This window comes from Mobula birostris, chromosome 12 (assembly GCF_030028105.1).
Source record: "Mobula birostris isolate sMobBir1 chromosome 12, sMobBir1.hap1, whole genome shotgun sequence".
NCBI classification, from domain to species: Eukaryota; Metazoa; Chordata; class Chondrichthyes; order Myliobatiformes; family Myliobatidae; genus Mobula; species Mobula birostris.
This window is the reverse complement of record NC_092381.1, coordinates 66093547-66114302: the sequence shown is the minus strand read 5'-3', so window position 1 is coordinate 66114302 and position 20756 is coordinate 66093547. Positions and strand designations below refer to the sequence as shown.

Here is a 20756-nt window from a genome sequence, read left to right as displayed (position 1 = left end):
TTGCTGGACACCTGTGCTCTGTCCGCCAGAGGAAGCAGGATCTCCCAGTGGCCACACATTTTAATTCCACATCCCATTCCCATTCTGACATGTCTATCCACGGCCTCCTCTACTGTAAAGATGAAGCCACACTCAGGTTGGAGGAACAACACCTTATATTCCGTCTGGGTAGCCTCCAACCTGATGGCATGAACATCGACTTCTCTAACTTCCGCTAATGCCCCACCTCCCCCTCATACCCCATCCGTTATTTATTTTAATACACACATTCTTTCTCTCACTCTCCTTTTTCTCCCTCTGTCCCTCTCACTATACCCCTTGCCCATCTCTGGTTCCCCCCCCCCCACCGTCTTTCTCCCCGGACCTCCTGTCCCATGATCCTCTCATATCCCTTTTGCCAATCACCTGTCCAGCTCTTGGCTCCATCCCTCCCCCTCCTGTCTTCTCCTTCATTTTGGATCTCCCCCTCCCTCTCCCACTTTCAAATCTCTTACTAACTCTTCTTTCAGTTAGTCCTGACGAAGGGTCTCGGCCTGAAATGTCGACTGTACCTCTTCCTAGAGATGCTGCCTGGCCTGCTGCGTTCACCAGCAACTTTGATGTGTGTTGCTTGAATTTCCAGCATCTGCAGTATTCCTGTTGCTTACCACCTGCTGGTGATCTGACAGGAAGTCCATGATCCAGCTGCACAGGGCTGTATGTACTTTAATAGTAAATTTACTTCGAACTTTAAACTTTGAACATAGTTTCAAGATAAAACCGAGGGATTTTGTATCAGCAGAAATGGTAAATCTTTGGAACTCTGAATCTTGGAGGGTTTGGTTGCTAGATCACTGAAGGTACTTAAATGGTTATGGTTGTGTTCAATGATAACGGGAAATCTGTGTTGGAGAGTTTTTAAAGTGGAAAAGTCATTGCACTGCGGTAGTTCAACTCAGAAGTTCAGGTCTACTGATAAATTGGTGGAAAGACATAAAGTTGAGAGCTATATGGAACTCACATAGAGCAGATCAGCCATGAGGACTGCTCACATTGTGTTTTTCAAATCCTTTGTCTCTGTGGGATTCTTACTATAGGAACTGTGTACATACATCTACTGATGCTTCCGGACACATCTTCAGTGATGTTCCTGGAATCATCGGATGTTTCGGGTCTTTCAACATCATACACCCTCTTCCAGGTGACCCAGCCGGGGCTGATCAGACCTCAGCTTGTGTCCAGATGGCTAGCTACTTATGTCTCCATGGCTCCCCTCTTTTGAGCCACAGCCATCTTGAAGCCCTCTCTGCTGCATCGGTGGTACTGCGGATGGCTCTCCTCCCCGACGCCCAGATTGCTGAAGGCTGTAACTAAGGAATGGGCTGCGAATCCCCTACAACCAACCTCCACTGGGCGATACCTCGCTCTCCATCCAGCCTGCTGACAGTTGCTGACCAGTTCTGTGTACTTGGAGAGCTTCCTTTCAAAGGCCTGTTCCAAGCTATCTTCCCATGGGACTGTCAGCTCCAGCAGCACCACTTGCTTAGTAGACGCAGACACTAGGACAATGTCTGGTCGCAGGGTGGTGGCTACGATATGGTTGGGGAACTTCAGCTGCCGTTCGAGGTCCACCAACAGCTGCCAGTCCCTTGTGGAGGTCAGGATGCCTGCAGATGTTCTTTTGGCAGGTATTGGCTGCTCCCCAGCTCTGACAAAGGCAATGGTCTGCTTGGAGGGTCGGGACCACTTCGCCCACTCAACTCCTGCGCTGATGGCTTCAGCGATGGTCTTCAGGACTTGAACATGCCTCCACCTGTACCGTCCCTCACCAAGTGCCCTTGCGCAGCTGCTGAGGATGTGCTCCAGGCTTCCTCGCTTGGAGCACAGTGGGCACGCAGAAGAGGTTGGCAGAAAAAGTCTGGTCTTTTCATGCATTTTATCACCTTACATTGCATTACCCATGAGAGCTTTTCACTTGGATGTTAAGAGTTACATGAATGATTAGCTTGCCTTTGCTCATTTATGTATAAGCTTAAAGGGCAGAACTCACACTTAACTTTCAGTGACCCTGGACTGAGAATTTGCGGCCAGCATTTAAGTTGTAAACATTGTTGCCCTCTGAGATTACACAAAGCAAGCAGGTCAGTTTTAAACAGAATTTCAGTTTATTAGTCAACAAAGTATGAAGAGAATGTCCTGAAAATAAAACAGTGATTTGTCTAAGTTACTGTGAGTGTTGCTACTGAGTTTTAGGTGACTAGCTATATATCAATAAACCAAATATTTTAGTAAGAACAAACTAACACAGTTTTGTGTTAATGATTATCAAAGCTCTAATGTTAAACTAAACAGTTTCAGTAGCAAGTGGAAGGTTTCATTGCTTCTTGTTGCATTTGATGAACTCCAGAAGAAAGGAACAGCTTGCCATTTTTTTTTGATTAGGCAGCTTGTAATTTACAGAGTTCATGTAGAAGGTGAATGAAATGAATACAAAATCAGTTTTCAAAGAGCAGTACTATGGGACTTGTAAGTCACTTGCTCTCAACTCAATTATTGCTTCCATGATCTTGCATTGGTAAAGTAGTTTTGATCAAGTTTGCATTTAATTATTTATAAATCTTGGTGGTGCATATGAACTTAAATTTGTAATTGCATGCACCAGAAAGAAATATTTTTATGAATCCAGTTTACCTGAATCCATTTTTTTCTTCAGAAACTTTTTTTGGTCTTGATTAGTCAGTCATATTCCAGCTTTCACCAGCTTTATTTTAATTTCGTGTTGGATTAAATACAATTTATTTTGAGGGTATGATTGCCAAAAGTATGGTTACCTGATTTGTATCAGTGACATTCACCTAGACTGTAGAGTCATGAGTTTGAATCCTAACACAGATTTGGAAATTTAAATGCAAATAATGAAATAAATTTGGAATTAAAAACTAACAGTATCAGTAAAAATTACTGTAACAAGTATTGGATTGTTGCAAGACAATCCCCTAAGAAAGGATCCTAGCCTTTATATGATTGTTTTAACTGCTCTCTGAAATGGCCTCTTAATTCATTTAGTACAAGGACAATTGGGGATGTGTATCATATGCCTAAATCTTGTAAATGATTTTTTTTTCAAAAAAAAACAATGTGGCTTGTGGGAAGGCTCAATATATTCCCATTTGTCCTGATTCAAATCATGTGAATGGTGAATTGAGTGCTGATTTGGACTGATTGTCTATTTTTCATTTACTTTCATTGTGATAGTAAGTATTATTTTATATATTGTGTTGTATGAATAAAGGGTGTAATTTATGATATCTTTAATGTTAAAATAAAATATTGAGGATTAAAGGAATATAGAAGCTGATTATGTAAAATTAGGAAATGGTTTGCATTATATTCCTTGACATCACTAATAGCTGTAACTCAAGGCCATTCAGGCCTCTTCATTTCATCCCAACTGCATTCCAATAGTTATTTTCCTCCATTATTCTATGTCGGCGTATTGAGAAACAGTAAAGGTTTTTATAAAGGTACCAGAGAACTAGCAAGTTTGTATTTTTTAAAATTAGCTGAGTCTGAGATTTTTAATATTGTTTTGGCTTTATGTATATCAATGGATTTTGGATCTAAATAATATGCAAATGAACTTTATAAAATGCAACCTTATTGAAAAGTTTTGAGGTTTTGTTTGAAGTTCTTTTTTCAAAAGATGTACTTGGGTACGCTAGAGTAATATACTCAAGCTTGACTTGTAGTAATAGTTCTGTTATTCACTGTAGCTGGAACCATGCCTTCAAAAATCAGATTACAACACTACAGGGTCAGGCCAAGAACCGAGCCAATCCTAACCGCAGTGAGGTACAGGCCAACCTTTCACTCTTCTTAGAGGCAGCTAGTGGCTTTTACACACAGGTGAGTTCACAAAATGTTGAAAATTTATTCAAATATTTAGTCCTTCATAGTAGCCCAAGTTAGTTAATAAAACCAAATTTAAGTTGATCTGTGTAACATTCTAAAAAGACATCTTTTAAGTGTGATTTGGGAATTTATTTTTTTTTGTTTCATTATAGCTGCTGCAAGAGTTGTGCACAGTGTTCAATGTGGACCTCCCTTGCCGTGTTAAATCTTCACAGCTTGGAATCATCAGCAATAAACAATGCAGCACAAGTGGAATTGTGAAACCCCAACCCAGCTCTTGCTCATATATCTGCCAGCACTGCCTTGTACATCTTGGAGACATAGGTATGTCACCTAGAGAAATGCTTGTTTAAGAGTTCTTTGATAATGTTGACACTTTATGCAAACCTAACTCCATTCTAAATTTATGACCAGAAAAATCAAAATAGTATTTTTAGCACAGTGCAGTTCTCTGCCAGGCTCTAGTTTAATGTAAAAGCAATGTTATCATCACAGTGGTGAAGTTTTGTTTCTTCTTGTGCATGACCACTTCCCTGTGTTTGAGTTGGGAACACAGACAGATTTTCTGGAGCTAATTTTAGTACTTCTGTGTGTTTAGCAGACAAACCTTTGAGTTTGCTGATGTTGCTAATATCACTCTTCCTTGATACCAAAGCCCTTCTTTTGGGAGATCAGCCAACTTGTGGCCATTCCAAGGCATACAGCAGAGGTTGTGTGAATATCAGCTGATGCTGTAAGCTGACTGCTGGAGTATCACTGAGGAAACTGGTAAATTACGTTTAGCATCTGCTTATTTGCACAGAGTTTTGAAAGATTAGTAACATGTATCAAAAAAGAAAGATATTGCTTTCATTAAAATATATTGACTTTCCTTACTGACATACCTTGAGGATTTGCTTTTAAAAGCAGGCTGGATTTAAATAATGATGAGGCTTGTTGGTGTTTATGTGGCAATGGAAGAACAGTTTCATGAACGAGTTGGATGTGCAGTTAAACTCAGATATTTACAACCTGCTGTTGCGCTGCCTTGATCTAGTATTACCTGTGTGAAAGTTTATTTTGCTGTTTAGTCACTTTTTTAAAAGTTAGGGAACATAAATATACTATAGTTTGCAAATATAAACCAAATTTGCCAAGGATGCCACTGCAGTCTAAATACACTGCGAAAGCTATGTATTGTCAGTCTACCTTCCAGCATTGAAGCTGAAGAACTTTAAGTGTGGGGGCTTATTCCACATTTTAATTACCATTTGTTTGGTCTTCATCCAATCTTTTTCTTAATCTTTGAGGAAATCTAGTACTCTTAAGTAATATATTTATTTTGAACTAAATATTTAGATCAAAACTGAATGATCATTTACAATTATGATGGTAGCATATGAAACATCTTTCTTTCTTCTACAGTAATCTGCTTGACAAAGCACTCATAATTCTGTTGTTAATTGGTTCTGTGTGATTCTGTAGAACACTAGATAGTTACTGAGTAATAAATTTAATGTTAGCCTGCGGTTTAAGTTGAGTTAAGATGCTGTATACTAAGAATGGCCTAAGTGGTCATGCTGTTCCTTGTTGAGTACATTTAGCCCATTCTTACATCTCATCAAACAACTCCATACTCTCTGGATGCCATGTTGTCCAAGCTAGAGGTGAAACCTGTCAAGAGCTTTCTCGGTGTACAGCCTGGCTGAGATTTACTTTATCCTGGATTTGGATAACTGAAGAGAACAGTACAATTTTTCTTTTGTACCAGCATTCCTCTTAGGTTTCAAACTTTCTTGATCTTAGAGATTATAATTTGTACCCAAAAGAAAATCCATTTTTTTCTGAATAGCTACTGAAGTTACATGTGGGCTTTATAGGTGTGCTAAAGAAGAGGGTGGTATTGAAACAACCAGGGAGATTAATGATATTGGAATAAATGTGCTTATCATCATGTTTGAAGAAAACCTTGTTACAGATTTCCTCTAATATCTTTAGTTAAAAATAGTTCATTCTGTCTAATCAACTGGCTCATGATCTCTTCATTCTAGTGCAATAATTAGCATAATCCTTTGATTTATTTGAGTTTATCATGAAATAAATTTGACAGTGAGTAAGTAAAACAATAACATTTCTGTGAGTGACAGGGTTCCAATTCTTGAGTGGAGAATATATGAATGGAAAGAAAATAAGCAAGAAACTCAGTTGGGGTGAGGCATATTTGATTGAACGTTAAAGATGTCTACCTCTGATATATCCGCACCTTTACTCCACAGCTCGATACAGGAATCAGACTAGTCAGGCTGAGTCTTACTACAGACATGCAGCTCAACTTGTTCCTTCAAATGGTAAGGTGCACTTCTTTTTAAATACTGATCAGTAACTTGTTTATATTCTGGAACCAAAAAATACCAGGCCAGTGAGCCTTGGAACAGTGGCAGAAAAGCTATTGGAGAGAATTCTTGGGGATACAATTTGTTCTCATTTGGAAAAACATGGGTTTATCAGAGATAGTCAGCATGAGAGGTGACCTCATTGAAACCTATCAAATGTTGAAAGTCCACAATAGAGTGGATGTAGGGAGGATGCTTCCTATGGTGGGGGAGTCTAATACCAGAGGGCACATTCTCAGATTAAGGGGTGTCCTTTTAGAATAGAGATGAGGAGGAGTTTCTTTAGCCAGAGAGTGGTGAATCTGTGGTATTCATTGACATAGGTGGCTGTGGGGGCCAAGTCATTGGGTAAATTTATGGCCGATGTTGATAAATTCTTGATTAGTCAAAGCTTGAAGGGATACATGGAGAAGGCTCAGAGGGAAAATGGATCAGCCATGATGATATCTTGGAGCAGAATCAATGGGCCAAATGGCCTAATTCTGCTCCTATATTTTATGGTCTTGTGGACTTTGTATAGTGCAGGTCACATCTTAGAAATTTGATTTAGTTTTTGAAGAAGTGACCAATCTGATTGAAGGTAGGACAGTAAAAGGTTTCTATCTGTAGCTCAGTAAGGTATTTGACAAGGTCCCTCATATTGGAATCCACTTGATAGATTCAATTCAAACTTGGCTTAGCAAGAAGACAGAGGATAGAAGTGGAAATGTGCTTTTCTGACTGGAGGCCTGTGACTGTGGTGTTTTGCAAGAATCTGAGTTAGAACCTCTGTTTGTGAGATAGATAAATAATATCCAGATGGGCAAAATATGAATGATATATAGATCTAAGTTTACAGATGAAACAAAAATGATCAGAGTTCTAGATAGTGAGAAAGGTTGTCAAAGCATTCACCAGGAAATAGATCAGTTGGAAATGAGGACAGAGAGAAAAATATATACTTAATGGCAAGATCCTTCAAAGCATTAATGTAGAGGAATCATGGGGTTTGAGTTCATAGCTTCCTGAGAGTGGCAACACAAGTAGAAAAGGTGGTAAAGGCATACAGCATGCTTGCCTTCATTGGTTGGGATGTTGAGTATAAAGATCAAAGAAATCATGTGGCAGCTGTATGAAGTTTGTTTCAGCCACATTTAGAGTTCTGTGAACACACACAAAATGCTGGAGGAACTCAGCAAGCCAGCCAGCATCTATGGGAAGAAGTACAGTTGACATTTCGGCTGTGACCCGTTGGCAGGTACTGTGTGCAGTTACAATAACTGCATTAAAGAAAGTTTGTGGGAGCTTTGGAGAGGGAACAGAAGAGGCTCACCAGGATGTTGTCTGGATGGGAGGTATTAGCTGTTAAAAGAAGTTGGACCAGCCTCTTATAGTTTCTAACTAGACTGCATGAACATAAATTTCTCTAACTTTTGGTCATCGTTCCCCTCTCTTCTTTATTTTTCCCTTGACGCCCCTTCATCCTATTTCTTTCCCCTTCCCCATTCTCTCCTTCTGCCTACCAACCATACATTCCTCCCATTATTTCTCTCTTTACCCCCTTCCCTTATTTCGAGGTCTGCCGTCCTCTCTTATCAGATCCCACCACATTGAGCCCTTTTTCACTTCCACCTAGCAGCTTCTTGCATCATTCTCACACTCCCCCTATGTCACCTGCTTTTCACCCCCAACCCCCTCACCTGGATTCACCCCTTCACACTATCTTATAATACTGGTCATCTCCCCTCTTTCTTTCCTGTCCTAATAAAGCATCTTCAACCGAGATGTCAACTGTCCATTTGCCTCCATAGATGCTACCTGACCCACTGAATTCCTCCAGATTTTCAGCATCTGCAGTCTGTTGTTTTCTGTAGAGCCTACGAGGTTTAGTGGTGATGTGATAAAAATATATAGAGGCATAAATTGTGGGAAAACTACTGTCTACCCAATGTCAGATACTAGTGGGTATAACTTTAAGATAAAGGGGAAAATTTAAATGAAATTTGAGTCAAGATTTCTTATTCAGTGTTGGATGCCTGGAATATGCTGTCAGTGGAAGTGGTGAAAGTGGACATGATAGCAATATTTAAGAGACATAGAAGGGCACACAAATGGGTAGGGAATGGAGGAATATCACATGTACAGGCTGACGGGATGAGTGTAAATTGGCATCCTAGGCTGAAGGGCCTGTTACTCTGCTAGACTGTGTTCAGTAATCATGATGCAGATTATCATTAGGGGGAACGGCAGAGCTGTCTTGTGGACATATGCATTGGATTTAAGGAGTTGCTGTAGCAATTTAGTTCAACATATATTTACTACTAATTTAGTGTTCCAATTCAAATTTGCCCACTGTGTGCTACAAAAGCAGTAATTCTTGGATTAAGGATCTGGCCATTTTCTTCCACCTTTTTGATGTGAGCAGTCTGAGGTGTGGAACTTTTTGACACCTTCTGTGATGCAGCATCTTGCTTGGGCTCCGGGTAGAGATCAGTGATTAAGACAATCAAAAGATTTTGGCTTTTCCAATCCCGTTATTAGTTTTAATTGTTTATTGTCTTTAGTACTGTAATCTTCATGTTACAGTGCTTTTACCATGCCTATTCTTCGGGTGATCCATTTTCAGCCATTGGTTAATTGGATATGTACTGTATGCATTGTTATAATTTGTGCAACTAGAGTTACTTCCCAGATTCAGGCATTACCTATAATAAGCAACACACACAAAATGCTGGAGGAACTCAGCAGGCAGGCATTTTGTGTGTGTTGCTTGGATTTCCAGCATCTGCAGAGTTTCTCTTGTTTGTTACTGGATTATCTATATAAAGCAGAGAGAAATTATCTGATTAGAAAAGACAAGACAATAATGACACTTTATTGTTCCCTTGGTGAATGATTTGGAATCAAGTTTATTTCCTTGGCAGGTTTTTGTTTATGAATGAAAAAGCCAATACTTGTGTAGGCTAATCAGTCACAATTAGACTTCATGTTCAAACCTCTTAAACAGGAGTTAATTCCCTTGCTTGTCATGGTGATGTTTTGCATTTCACATCAGGGTTTTCACTTGAACACCACAAACTTGTGCTTGATTTAAAGGAAATACTGGTGTTACAAGTGAGCCTTACACGAATTTTTTGCAAGATACGACATTTTCAAATTTGGCATGATGCATTTTACATAGGAAATAAATTCAAGTGTTTTCCATTTGTTGAGATAGCAACAGAATAGGAAAATCTATTTCTTAATAAAGAATCCTAGATTACCACAGTGCATTCTTGTCTGTGTAGGTGATAGTTAAATCTGATATTAGTTATTTTAAAAGCAGCTTAAACTCAATGGTAGTACAGCTAACATCTGTGAAGACATTCGATACACTGATGTTTAATGTACAGATTTTTTTCTTCAGTGTTGCCACGTTAACTGAAATATTCTGTTGAAATACTCACTTTTTTGTTTTCTGTTTGCTTGCTTCATATATCCACTATATAATTTTGGTTCTTATTTAAAATTAACATTTAGACCATAAGATATTGGAGCAGAAATTAGGCCATTTGGCCTATCAAGTCTGCTCTGCCATTCAGTCATGGCTGATCTTTTTCTTCCCCTCTTCAGCCACACTCTCCAGCTTCCTCCCTGTAACCTTTGATGCCATGTCCAATCAAGAACAGATCAAGCTCTGCCTTAAACACATCCAACGATCTGTCCTCCACAGCTGCCTGTGGTAATAAGTTCCACAAATTCACCAGCCTCTGGCTGAAGAAATTTCTCTGCATCTCTGTTCGAGATGGACGCCCCTCTATCCTGAGGCTGTGCCTTCTTGTCCTGGACATCCCCACCATGGTAAACATCCTTTCCACATCTACTCTGTCTAGGTCTTTCAACATTCGAAAGGTTTCAATGAGATTCTGTGCCCCCCCCCGCCCCCAATCCTTCGAAATTCCACCAAGTACAGACCCAAAGCCATCAAACGTTCCTTGTGTAATAACCCTTTCATTCCTGGAATCATCCTTGTGTATCTCCTCTGAACTCACTCCAGTGCCAGTACATCTTTTCTTAGATGAGCCCAAAACTGTTCACAATACTGAAGACAAGGCCTTACCAGTGCCTTATAAAGTCTCAGTATCACATCCCTGCTCTTGTATTCGAGACTTATTGAAATGAATGCTAACATTGCACTTGCCTTCCTCACCACTAACTCAACCTGCACGTTAACCTTTAAGGTGTTCTGCTCAAGGACTCCCAAGTCCCTTTGCATCTCAGGTTTTTGGATTTTCTTCCCCTTTATTTCACATTCTCCATTTATTTCTACTACCAAAGTACATGACCATGCATTTTCCAACATTGTATTTCATTTGCCACTTTCTCGCCCATTCTCCTAATCTGTTCAAGTCCTTCTGCAGTCTACCTGTTTCCTCAACACTACCTGCCCCTCCACCAGTCTTCGTATGACCTGCAGATTTGGCAACAAAGCCATCTATTTCATCATCTAAATCATTGATATACAGCATAAAAAGAAGCGGTCCCAACACCAACCCCTGCGGAACACCACTAGTTACTGTCAACCAACCAGAAAAGAATCCTTTTATTGCCACGCACTGCCTCTTACCAATCAGCCAATTCTCTAACTACGCCAATAATTTTCCTGCAGTGCTATGGGCCCTTAACTTGGTAAGCAACCACATGTGTGGCACTTTGATAAAGGCCTTCTGAAAATCCAAATATACAACATCCACTGCATCCCCTTTATCTATCCTACTTGTAATCTCCTCAAAGAATTCCAACAGGTTTGTCAGGCAAGATTTTCCCTTAAGGAAACCATGCTGAGTTTGTCCTACCTATAGTAAACACGAGAAATTCTGCAGATGCTGGAAATCCAAAGCAACATACGCATAATGCTGGAGGAATAGCAGGTCAGACAGCGTCTACAGAAATTAATAAACAGTGGAGATTTCAGGCTGAGACCCTTCTTCAGGACAGTTAAAAGTTATTGGCAAATATCAAAAGCCAATTGTCTACCAAAAGAAAAGTGGTTAAAGGTCAAGTGTACCAGCGAGAATTCGGATTGAGTGGAATAATTATTTTAAGAAAGTACAGATTTAAAACAATTTTTAAGATTTTAAATCCAGTGTTTATAACAATTCCTAATTTGAAGTTAAAATAAGATTTGAAGGACAGTACAAAAGTATATAATAGGCATAGATTGAGGAAGAAGATTGTCTACCATATGTCAAGTACTAGTGGATTTGACAGTACAACAATGGGTTTAATAACCTAATTGCAAACTGTTAATGAATTTAATGAAGTATTTAAATTACAATATGTCACTCTTTCAGGTCAACCATACAATCAGCTGGCAATTCTGGCTTCCTCTAAAGGTGATCACCTTACTACCATTTTCTACTATTGCAGAAGTATTGCTGTCAAGTTTCCATTCCCAGCTGCTTCTACTAATCTACAAAAAGCGCTTTCTAAAGCTTTGGAAAGGTGAGAAAAATTGCACTCAGAAGCAGCATAAGTACTGCAACTAGAGAATAATGATGTAGTTTGTTAGAATTTTACTTGCTCCTTAATTTCCAATATTGCTTGTATTTAATTACTGCATGTTAAAGATCAAGTGTCATGGCTCCCTCTACAGGGCACTTGGGACTTAGACAATGGCAAACTATGTTGTGTATAACCAATAAGTAAAAGAGTATTGATAAAAGGTGCCAGAGTCCAATCCCTGAAGTTAGAATAGTAATCAAATGCAGAACACAAAATAAATTTTTTAAAAATAGGTTGTGAAGAGGGTTGAAATAACAAAGAAAAAGGGGGAAATTATCTTGACATTTTTCTTTATAGATTTTATGTTAAGCAATTCTCTATTTAAAAGATTCATGTGCAATCAATGCCAAGTCATCCCTGGGTCATGCATATTTTCAGCTACTTCAAAATAACTAATTTCCTTTTGCAGTATTTCTCAGTAGTATATTTGAAGGCTTTTCTGGGATTTAAGAAACTTTTTTGTTAGCCTATCTATATCATGTATTCACTGCATTTGAGGTAACCGTAACTTTAATGCTTGGTTATATACCTCACAAATATGCACACAAACACTTCGATTTTTTATTTTTGTTATATAGCCGTGATGATGTGAAGACTAAGTGGAATGTTTCTGACTTCATTAAGGCTTTTATTAAGTTCCATGGTCATGTGTATTTGACTAAAAGTTTAGAGAAGTTGTGTATGCTGAGAGAGAAGCTGGAAGACCAATTCAAGGTACGATGAAACTATGCTTTGGCAATTTGATGTTTAAGTTATTTGTTACTTATGGATATGAAATTTATTCATGTTTTGCTGTTTTTTTGTTACCTCTTGTGACAGTGAAGGTCTCAAAATAGTTTGAGCAATTTACTTAACATTTAAGGAAATATAAAGGGAGAGAGATGGAGTTAAGATTAAAATGTTGGGAGGTTACCAGTGTAAATATTTAAAAACTTGAGAGGAATGGGCCACAGTATTTTCATTTCAAATTCCTTGTTCACACTGGTAAGTTTGGCTTGGTGGTTAATGGTTTACCTGAATTCAAATAGATTTGACTTGCTGCCTCAAGGTCTTCTAGCTGCCTACTTGACCTGGGTTGATTGCAGAAGGCTGAATGAGTTGATCACTGTATCTTGGACATGTGAGCCTTTTACAAGTGGCAAAGTTAGAGGTGAAGGTAGAGCCTCTCAAGACTTTGATTTTTAAAAAAAATTTTCTGACTTGAAGCTTATAAAGCTAATGACATTGCTTTCAGTGATTTAAAATCATTTTGCAAGGTCAAATATTTAAAACACAAAATAGTAATATTGCTATGGAATAAAAATAAATGAAGTTACTCCTTTTGCCATCTATACTATAAGGCTGTACATTCCTTTTGAAACAAATAGGACGACTGCTACTATGCCAGCGTTAGACCTGGGATTCGTAATGGAATCTAGCTCCACTGCTGGGCTTGGGAGTTTGGCAGTAGACTGTAGTGATATATGTAGTGGTAACTGGCAGTCACCACATCCTGGATTTACTTTTGGTCTCTGAAGACTGGGACTGGCCTTTCTGGGAGCAGCTGAATCCCAGCTGTTCCCTTCAGAATAATCTGTTGTTAAAAATTTGATTCAGCCCTCTGCCCTGTCCCACTTTGGAAAAGAACTTTAAGTCCTGACTCAAGCAGATGAGAGTCATGAAACTGTTGCCTCTGATCCAACAAGGAATTTCTGGGTTAGGGTTAGAAAGGAACATTTATAAAAGAGAGATACTGCTTAAACCTGCTGACTATTTCCAATGTTTTTTGTTTTTAATTGAGATTTACAGCATCAGCAGTTTGTTTTTGTTCCACTTTTGATAACTAAATTTGCTGCTTGTGTTGCTGATAATCTTCTACCTCCCATAACCTCTGTTTGCTCCATAAATGTTCACAACTTTCCAACCATTGAAAATGAGACTTACAACTGAAAATTGGCCTAGTTTCCCAAAATGTGCTATTGCACTACCTTCACCTGGCTTCTGATCATTCTGAAACTCTTACATTTTGTCCCAAATCTTAGTTTTTCAGGAGGTAAATTCAAAAATAATTTGTGATACTATTTGTTGGATGAATACTGTTTAATTTCTGTGTGGTAATATTGTAATTTTTAAAGCTAATAGGTCTAAATTTTCTTCTGTTTTCATATCAAATTTGAATACTGGATAACTTGTTTCAATATGAAGTGCACACCCTCTTCTAGGACATTGATCCCTTGTGATTGCCAATTTTTTTCAATTTGTGGCTTGGAAACAGTACTCTTCGGGAGTTATCTGCAGTGGTCATAATTCTGATTTAGATTTTGTTATTTTCAGAGACTTCTTCCTCAGAAGGCATTTAGTTCTCAGCAACTCGTACACCTCACAGTAATTAATCTGTTTGAGTTGCACCATCTGCGTGATTTCAGTACTGAATCGGATGACCATTGCTATAGTCAGGAAGAACTACTGTGTTGGACACAACTCCTGGGTCTCTTTAGTAAGTAGCATCATAACTTGGTTTTACTTTTTGTTCATTTGTTTTTTTGGTTTTAACTTTTGTTCATTTGTCATTGGTTGTCGGGTGAGGAACACCTGGACTTTGCTGTGCCAGTTGAAGTAATTATTTAAATCATTTTCTATTTGATTGAAGAAATGTGATTATTTAAAAATATACTGCATGCAATGAGGTGAAGACTACCACAGTAAAGTAGTTGTGAAAATCCCTATTCTTATTCAATTCTCCAGTGTCTTTTCTTGGAGTAATGTGCAAGTGTGCACTGCAGGATGAGAACCTCAAAGAAGCCTTGGGTGAATGCCCTCTGCCAGCAGTTAAAGTTTCATTGGATTGGCTGAAACTCAGGCCCAATGTCTTTCAGGAGAGTGCATTAGAAGAAAGGCAACAGTAAGTATTCCTTATTCAGATCTAGCACAATTAAGAAATTTGTTGGTAAATCTTTTAAGTGACTGCAAGTCCTGCAGTACTTAAGTGATAACTCATCTGTGTTCTTTATCTGGCATTGATGCTAGTTTTCTTGTTTTTTCGTCCTTATACTTCATACATAGAATTGTTAAATGTACCTTTCTGAATGTGCATTTTTTTATTACTAATTTTTTATTGCAACACCAACAAATTACACTCAATGCAACTACAATTACATTTTGACTGTTTAACCCAGCTACCCCCCAACCTTCATCATCATCCCCCCTCCACCCCTCTCACCTCCCCATCCCTCTCCCCTCCACCAATCAACTGAATAGTAGTAGATACACAAAAGATCTTTTAAGTTAGATATCAAATTTGACACATTATGATTGTGTTTGGTCGTGCATCATTTACTCTTGCTGATGAAAATTCCAGGTTAGAAATGTCCAAAAAGCTCCGAAGCCAGTGAGTATTTGAAATATCATGGGGAGGTTTCCAACGCTGGACTACAATCTTCTTAGCTGCAGTCAGGCCTGCCAGCCAGATTTTGCGTGTTTTTTCCGTAAGAGAAAGGTGGGAGTCATCATTTAGAAGATGTACAGCGGGGTCCATTGGTAATTGTACCTCTGTTAGTTCTGTAAGAGTACTGATAACCTTCCCCACAAATCAAAAACCCCTGGACATTCCCATACAACATGTATAAAAGAGCCAATGGCTCCATGGGGGCAAAATGAGCAATAAGAGTCAGGAACCAGTCCCATTTGATGTCTAATTCTTGGTGTTAAATATGCTCTATGACAAAATTTCAAGTGTATATACTGATGATTTGGGATTTTCGAAGCACCGGTAGCATTATCCCAAATCGCATCCCAGTCTAAGTCTTGTCCCAATTTAGATATGTCCCTATCCCAAGCTTTCATTCCCGATGTGGGCATATAATTCTGGGAGTTTAATTTATTGTGGGTATATGACACTATCTGTCCTGGAGCACTCTGTATCCAACTTAAAATGTGGTGGTCCTTTAAATCTGACCCCCAGGGAATGCCGTAGGCTTTATAAGCTGATCTTACTCGAAAGTAGAAGAAAAGAGAATGTTTATCAATATTATATTGAGATATCAGTTCTTGAAAGCTAAGGATAGTACTTGCCCCATTAGTATCTTGAAGAGTAGTAATACCTTTATCCTCCCAAGTTCTGTTAATGAATGGTTTCCCCCCAGATAGAAAACAATTATTGTTCCATAATAGAGATGACTTGCACCATACGCTTTTAAATTTTAGGAATTTTTCTGCTGCTCTAAACACTTGTGGTATATGGGTTAAAATTGGACTGTAATACAAATCACTTTTTTTGGTAGGCATATGTATAAGGAGAAAGTCCTTCAACCTTATTGGTGCTATTAGCTCTTGTTCTATATTTTTCCAGGACGAAACTTTATCCTCCTCCATCCAATAGCTAAGACTTTTTAATACAAATGCCCAGTGATACAATTTAAAATTTGGACATGCCAATCCCCCATTCGACATTTTGAATTGTAGAGCTGACCATTTTATCGTGGGTCTTTTACCATTCCAAACATAGTATCGTAGTAAGGAGTCCAGTTTTTGCCAGTCTCCGGCTGGAGGTGCAAGTGGGATCATTGAGCTGATAAAATTAATGCAGGGTAAGATGTTCATTTTAATGACCGATATATGGGCCGGTACTGATGTTGGCAGTTGTCTCCATCTACTAATATCTTCTATTTTTTTCAGAATTAAGGAGTAATTTGTTTTAGTCACAGATGATAGGGAAGTATTAACTTTAATACCCAAGTAGAGGACTTCATTTGTAACTTTAATCTGGGGAGGAAGAGACATCTTACTTTTATCTGTATTAATCAGCATCAGTGCTGATTTTAACAAATTAACTTTGTATCCTGAACGAAATCCAAATTGCTCCAGTGTTTTTAAAACATAGGGGAGAGTTTGTTGAACATTTGCCATATAAACTAGCGTGTCGTCCACGTAAAGTGATATTGAATGTGATGTTGTACCTATTGTAATAGGGGAGATCTGAGGAGAGTTTCTAATTAAATGTGCAAGCGGTTCAATAGATATAGTAAAAATTAAAGGAGACAAAGGGTGCTCTTGTCGTGTGCCCCGTCCTATGTCAAATAACTCTTGAGGAACCTCCTCCCACACATACCCAGGCTGAAGGATTAGCATACAGTGTTTGAATCATATTGATAAATTTATCGCCAAACTTAAATTCTTTTAGAACTCTCCAAAGATATGACCATTCAAAGCAATCGAATACTTTTTCAGCATCTAGAAATAGCAGGCCACAGGCAGGTGGGATTTTATGTGTTGCACTCAGTACGTGTAAGGGCCGGCGAATATTATCAGATGCGAGACGCCCCTTGATAAAGCCCGTTTGATCTGGGCTAATTATTTTCCCAACTACTGTCTCAAGTCTACTGGCTAAGACTTTGGAAAATATCTTGAGGTTGGCACTTATCAAGGAGATTGGACGGTAATTGACACACTCCAAGGGGTGCTTACCGGGCTTAGGTATAACTGTGATCAGGGCTGTGTTTAGATCTCTATGGAAAGCGCCATTTCCAAAAGCATAATTTAATGTTTCTAACCATACTGGTCCAAGAATATCCCAAAGTGCTAGGTAAGGTTCCACAGGTATGCCAGCTATGCCTGGCGTATGGCCCTTATTTGTAGCTTTAACTGCTTTGAGTAGCTCATCCAGTGTAATAGGAGAGTCTAGAGCTTTGGTGTCCTCTAATGACAACTTAGGGAGGTCTAATCCACTAAAAAAATCTGTGAAGTCATTCTCAGAAGGAACTGAGCCACTTGTATACAATTCTTTAAAGTAATTCTTGAATGTCTCATTTATTTCCTCTGTTGAAGATACCACTCCACGTTTAGCACATCTTTCTTTCTTTTTCAATCTTTTTATTAATTTCATAGAATGAAAACATAAAGCAAAAATGCAAGTAGTAGGAGATACATTGTTACATTTAAAATGAGTAATTGTAAAACCAAATAGTAAAAATTAACGAAGCTCCCAATCGTGTAGAATAATAGTGAATAATACAAGGCAAAAAAAAACTGAAGAAAAATCATGAAAAAGAAAAAAAAACAAACCCCATCCCAAAAAAAAACTAAACTAAACAGAATTAGTCAACTAAAGTAAAAGACTTGGGCAATACTAACAACTTGAAAATGGGAAAGAAGAAAACCTTAGTGTCAACGACTCCATTCCTCTCAACCAACAGTACAGAGAAATAAAACAAGTTTGGAAATGGTCAAATTACATCAAATGAAAATGCTGAGTGAATGGCCTCCAAGTTTTTTCAAATCTAATGGAAGGGTCATAAACCGCACTTCTAATTTTTTCCAAATTCAAGCATACCATAGTTTGTGAAAACCAATGAAATACCGTAGGAGGGTTAATCTCTTTCCAATTCAGCAAAATGGATCTTCTAGCCATTAGAGTAAGAAATGCAATCATCCTACGTGCTGAAGAGGTTAGATAATTTGAATCTATCATTGGTAATCCAAAGATAGCAGTAATTGGATGAGGTTGTAAGTCTATATTCAAAACCGTTGAAATAATGTCAAAAATATCTTTCCAATATTTTTCCAACAAAGGACATGACCAAAACATGTGAGTTAAAGAAGCTATCTCGGAATGACATCTACCACATATTGGATTAGTATAAGAATAATAACGAGATAGTTTATCTTTGGACACATGAGCCCTGTGCACTACTTTAAACTGTATCAACACATGTTTAGCACATCTCGAGGATAAATTAACCAACTGAAGAATTTTTCCCCATTTTTTAATCGGTATAATAATGTTAAGTTCACTTTCCCAGTCAGCTTTAATTTTATTGGAAACATCAGGACATAAATTCATAATTATATTATATATAATTGCTACAACGCTTTTCTGAAAGAGATTTAAATCTAAAATTTTTTCCAAAGTGTCCATTGGATATGGGTGTGGAAAATTAGGAGAAACAGTAATTAAAAAGATTCTAATCTGTAAATATCTAAAAAAGTGAGATCTGGGTAAGTTATATTTATTAGAAAGTTGATCAAAAGACATGAAACAATTATCCAGAAATAAATCATGAAAACGTATTATACCTTTGGTTTTCCAATCAAAGTAAGCTTGATCCATAGTAGAAGGTTGAAAAAGGAAATTAGATATAATAGGACTTGCTAAAATAAATTGATTAAACCCAAAAAATCTTCAAAATTGAAACCATATACGTAAAGTATGCTTAACAATTGGATTATTCATTTGTTTATACAATTTGGAAGAAGTAAAAGGAAGCAAAGTTCCTAAAACCGAACCCAAGGAAAACCCTTGTAATGAATTACATTCAAGATTTACCCACTGTGGATTTAAAGATACATCCAAATCTTGTAACCAAAATTTTAAATATCAAATATTAATTGCCCAATAATAGAATCTGAAATTCGGGAGGGCAAGCCCCCCCTCCTTTTTGGATTTCTGTAAATACCTTTTACCTAACCTAGGATTTTTATTCTGCCATATATATGAGGAAATTTTTGAGTCTACGTTATCGAAAAAAGATTTTGGGATAAAAATTGGAACCGATGGAAATACATATAAAAATTTGGGCAAAATGATCATCTTAATAGCATTAATCCGACCAATCAAAGACAAAGAGATTGGTGACCATTTGGTAAACAAAAGTTTAATCTGATCAATTAAAGGTAAAAAATTAGCTTTAAATAAATCTTTATACTTTTTCGTAATTGTTATCCCTAAATATATAAATGAATCAGTAACCAATTTAAATGGTAAACGTCCATAAATAGGTACCTGCTTATTTAGGGGGAATAATTCACTCTTATTAAGATTCAGTTTGTAACCAGAAAAATTTCTAAATTGAGCCAACAATCCTAGAATAGCAGGAATTGAAGCACATCTAATCACTGGTATAGACCTTTTAGTTTCCTGTTGTTTGAGTGTTAGAGCTAAAAGATGGCTCGGTCTGCTGCCTTCTGCGTAATACTTATGTTTGGTTATACGGATCATATATTCTGCCCTGCTTCTTAATAAATCATTTAATTCTGCTTGTTTTGTTTTGAGCTCATTTTCTTTTGTTATTGTGTATATCCCTTTGAGATCATTTTCCAAAACCTTACATTCTTTTTCTAAGGTGGAAATCTTTTGAAGCCGGCTTTTATGTAGGTGAGAATTGAATCATATAGTGTTATTTCGTAAGAAACCCTTGATGGAGGCTCAAATCACTCACATCTGAGACACTATTTTTATTTAAATTTATAAATTCTGTCAGTTTTGTTCTCAGTTGTGATAGAAATTCGTCGTTTTTTAGAAGGGTGGAGTTTTAGAAGGGTGCATTTTTTTAAAGTAGTATTTTGGAACTACTGTGAATTTGACATCCATGCAAATGTTTCTGGAGCACCGTACTCTGAGCTCTAATGCTCAGATCTAAGAAATAATTTAGGGGGGAATTTGAAAATAGAAGGGCCTGTTTCTCTGCTATATAACTCCATAAAACTAAAAATAAAGCTCCCATGAGTGAAATATAATAACGGACACTTCAGGCACAATTTTATATTTCAATTTTTGTTTGTTCTTCAAGTGAGTAAGCCTGACGGGACTTCAGATAATTACTATCCAAAATTGATCTTAAGACTGAATTGCTTTCTTTCCCACGTTGTGAAGGATGGGATTGTAGTTATAGGTAGCTCCGTCTGGAAAATAGACATATGCATTTACTGAGCCAGCATGTTGTTTGTTAATTTTTTAAATTGTTTGACCAAATGATGCATCTTGACATGTGAGATTTAGACAGTCATGTTATCTGTTGTTTTCCTGTACCTTTATTAGGGCTACACTGCACTTTACAGTGTTTTTGTTTTCTGCTTAGACTGCGTGGAAAATATTCTGATTTGATCTAACAATTGATGAGTTGCTCCTCATTAAGCTTTTCCGTTATCTTTCATATAATTAAGGAAGATATAATCATTCGTGAACTATCTATACCTCCCACAAAAAGTGTGTGGCTC

At 37.7% G+C, this 20756-nt stretch overlaps 1 protein-coding gene across 4 annotated transcripts in view; it reads left to right on the top strand.

Annotated features, from left to right (window-relative positions):
- The window catches only part of smg7 (SMG7 nonsense mediated mRNA decay factor), a 151021-nt gene that overhangs the window by 41180 nt on the left and 89085 nt on the right, over nucleotides 1–20756 (top strand). For all 4 annotated transcript variants that reach the window (XM_072273975.1, XM_072273972.1, XM_072273973.1 and 1 more), the window contains 7 exons: nucleotides 3753–3885; nucleotides 4044–4215; nucleotides 6147–6218; nucleotides 11576–11726; nucleotides 12365–12500; nucleotides 14100–14262; nucleotides 14511–14667. In XM_072273975.1, the coding sequence (XP_072130076.1) occupies nucleotides 3753–3885; nucleotides 4044–4215; nucleotides 6147–6218; nucleotides 11576–11726; nucleotides 12365–12500; nucleotides 14100–14262; nucleotides 14511–14667 (984 nt within the window). The remainder of the gene's footprint in view (nucleotides 1–3752; nucleotides 3886–4043; nucleotides 4216–6146; nucleotides 6219–11575; nucleotides 11727–12364; nucleotides 12501–14099; nucleotides 14263–14510; nucleotides 14668–20756) is intronic.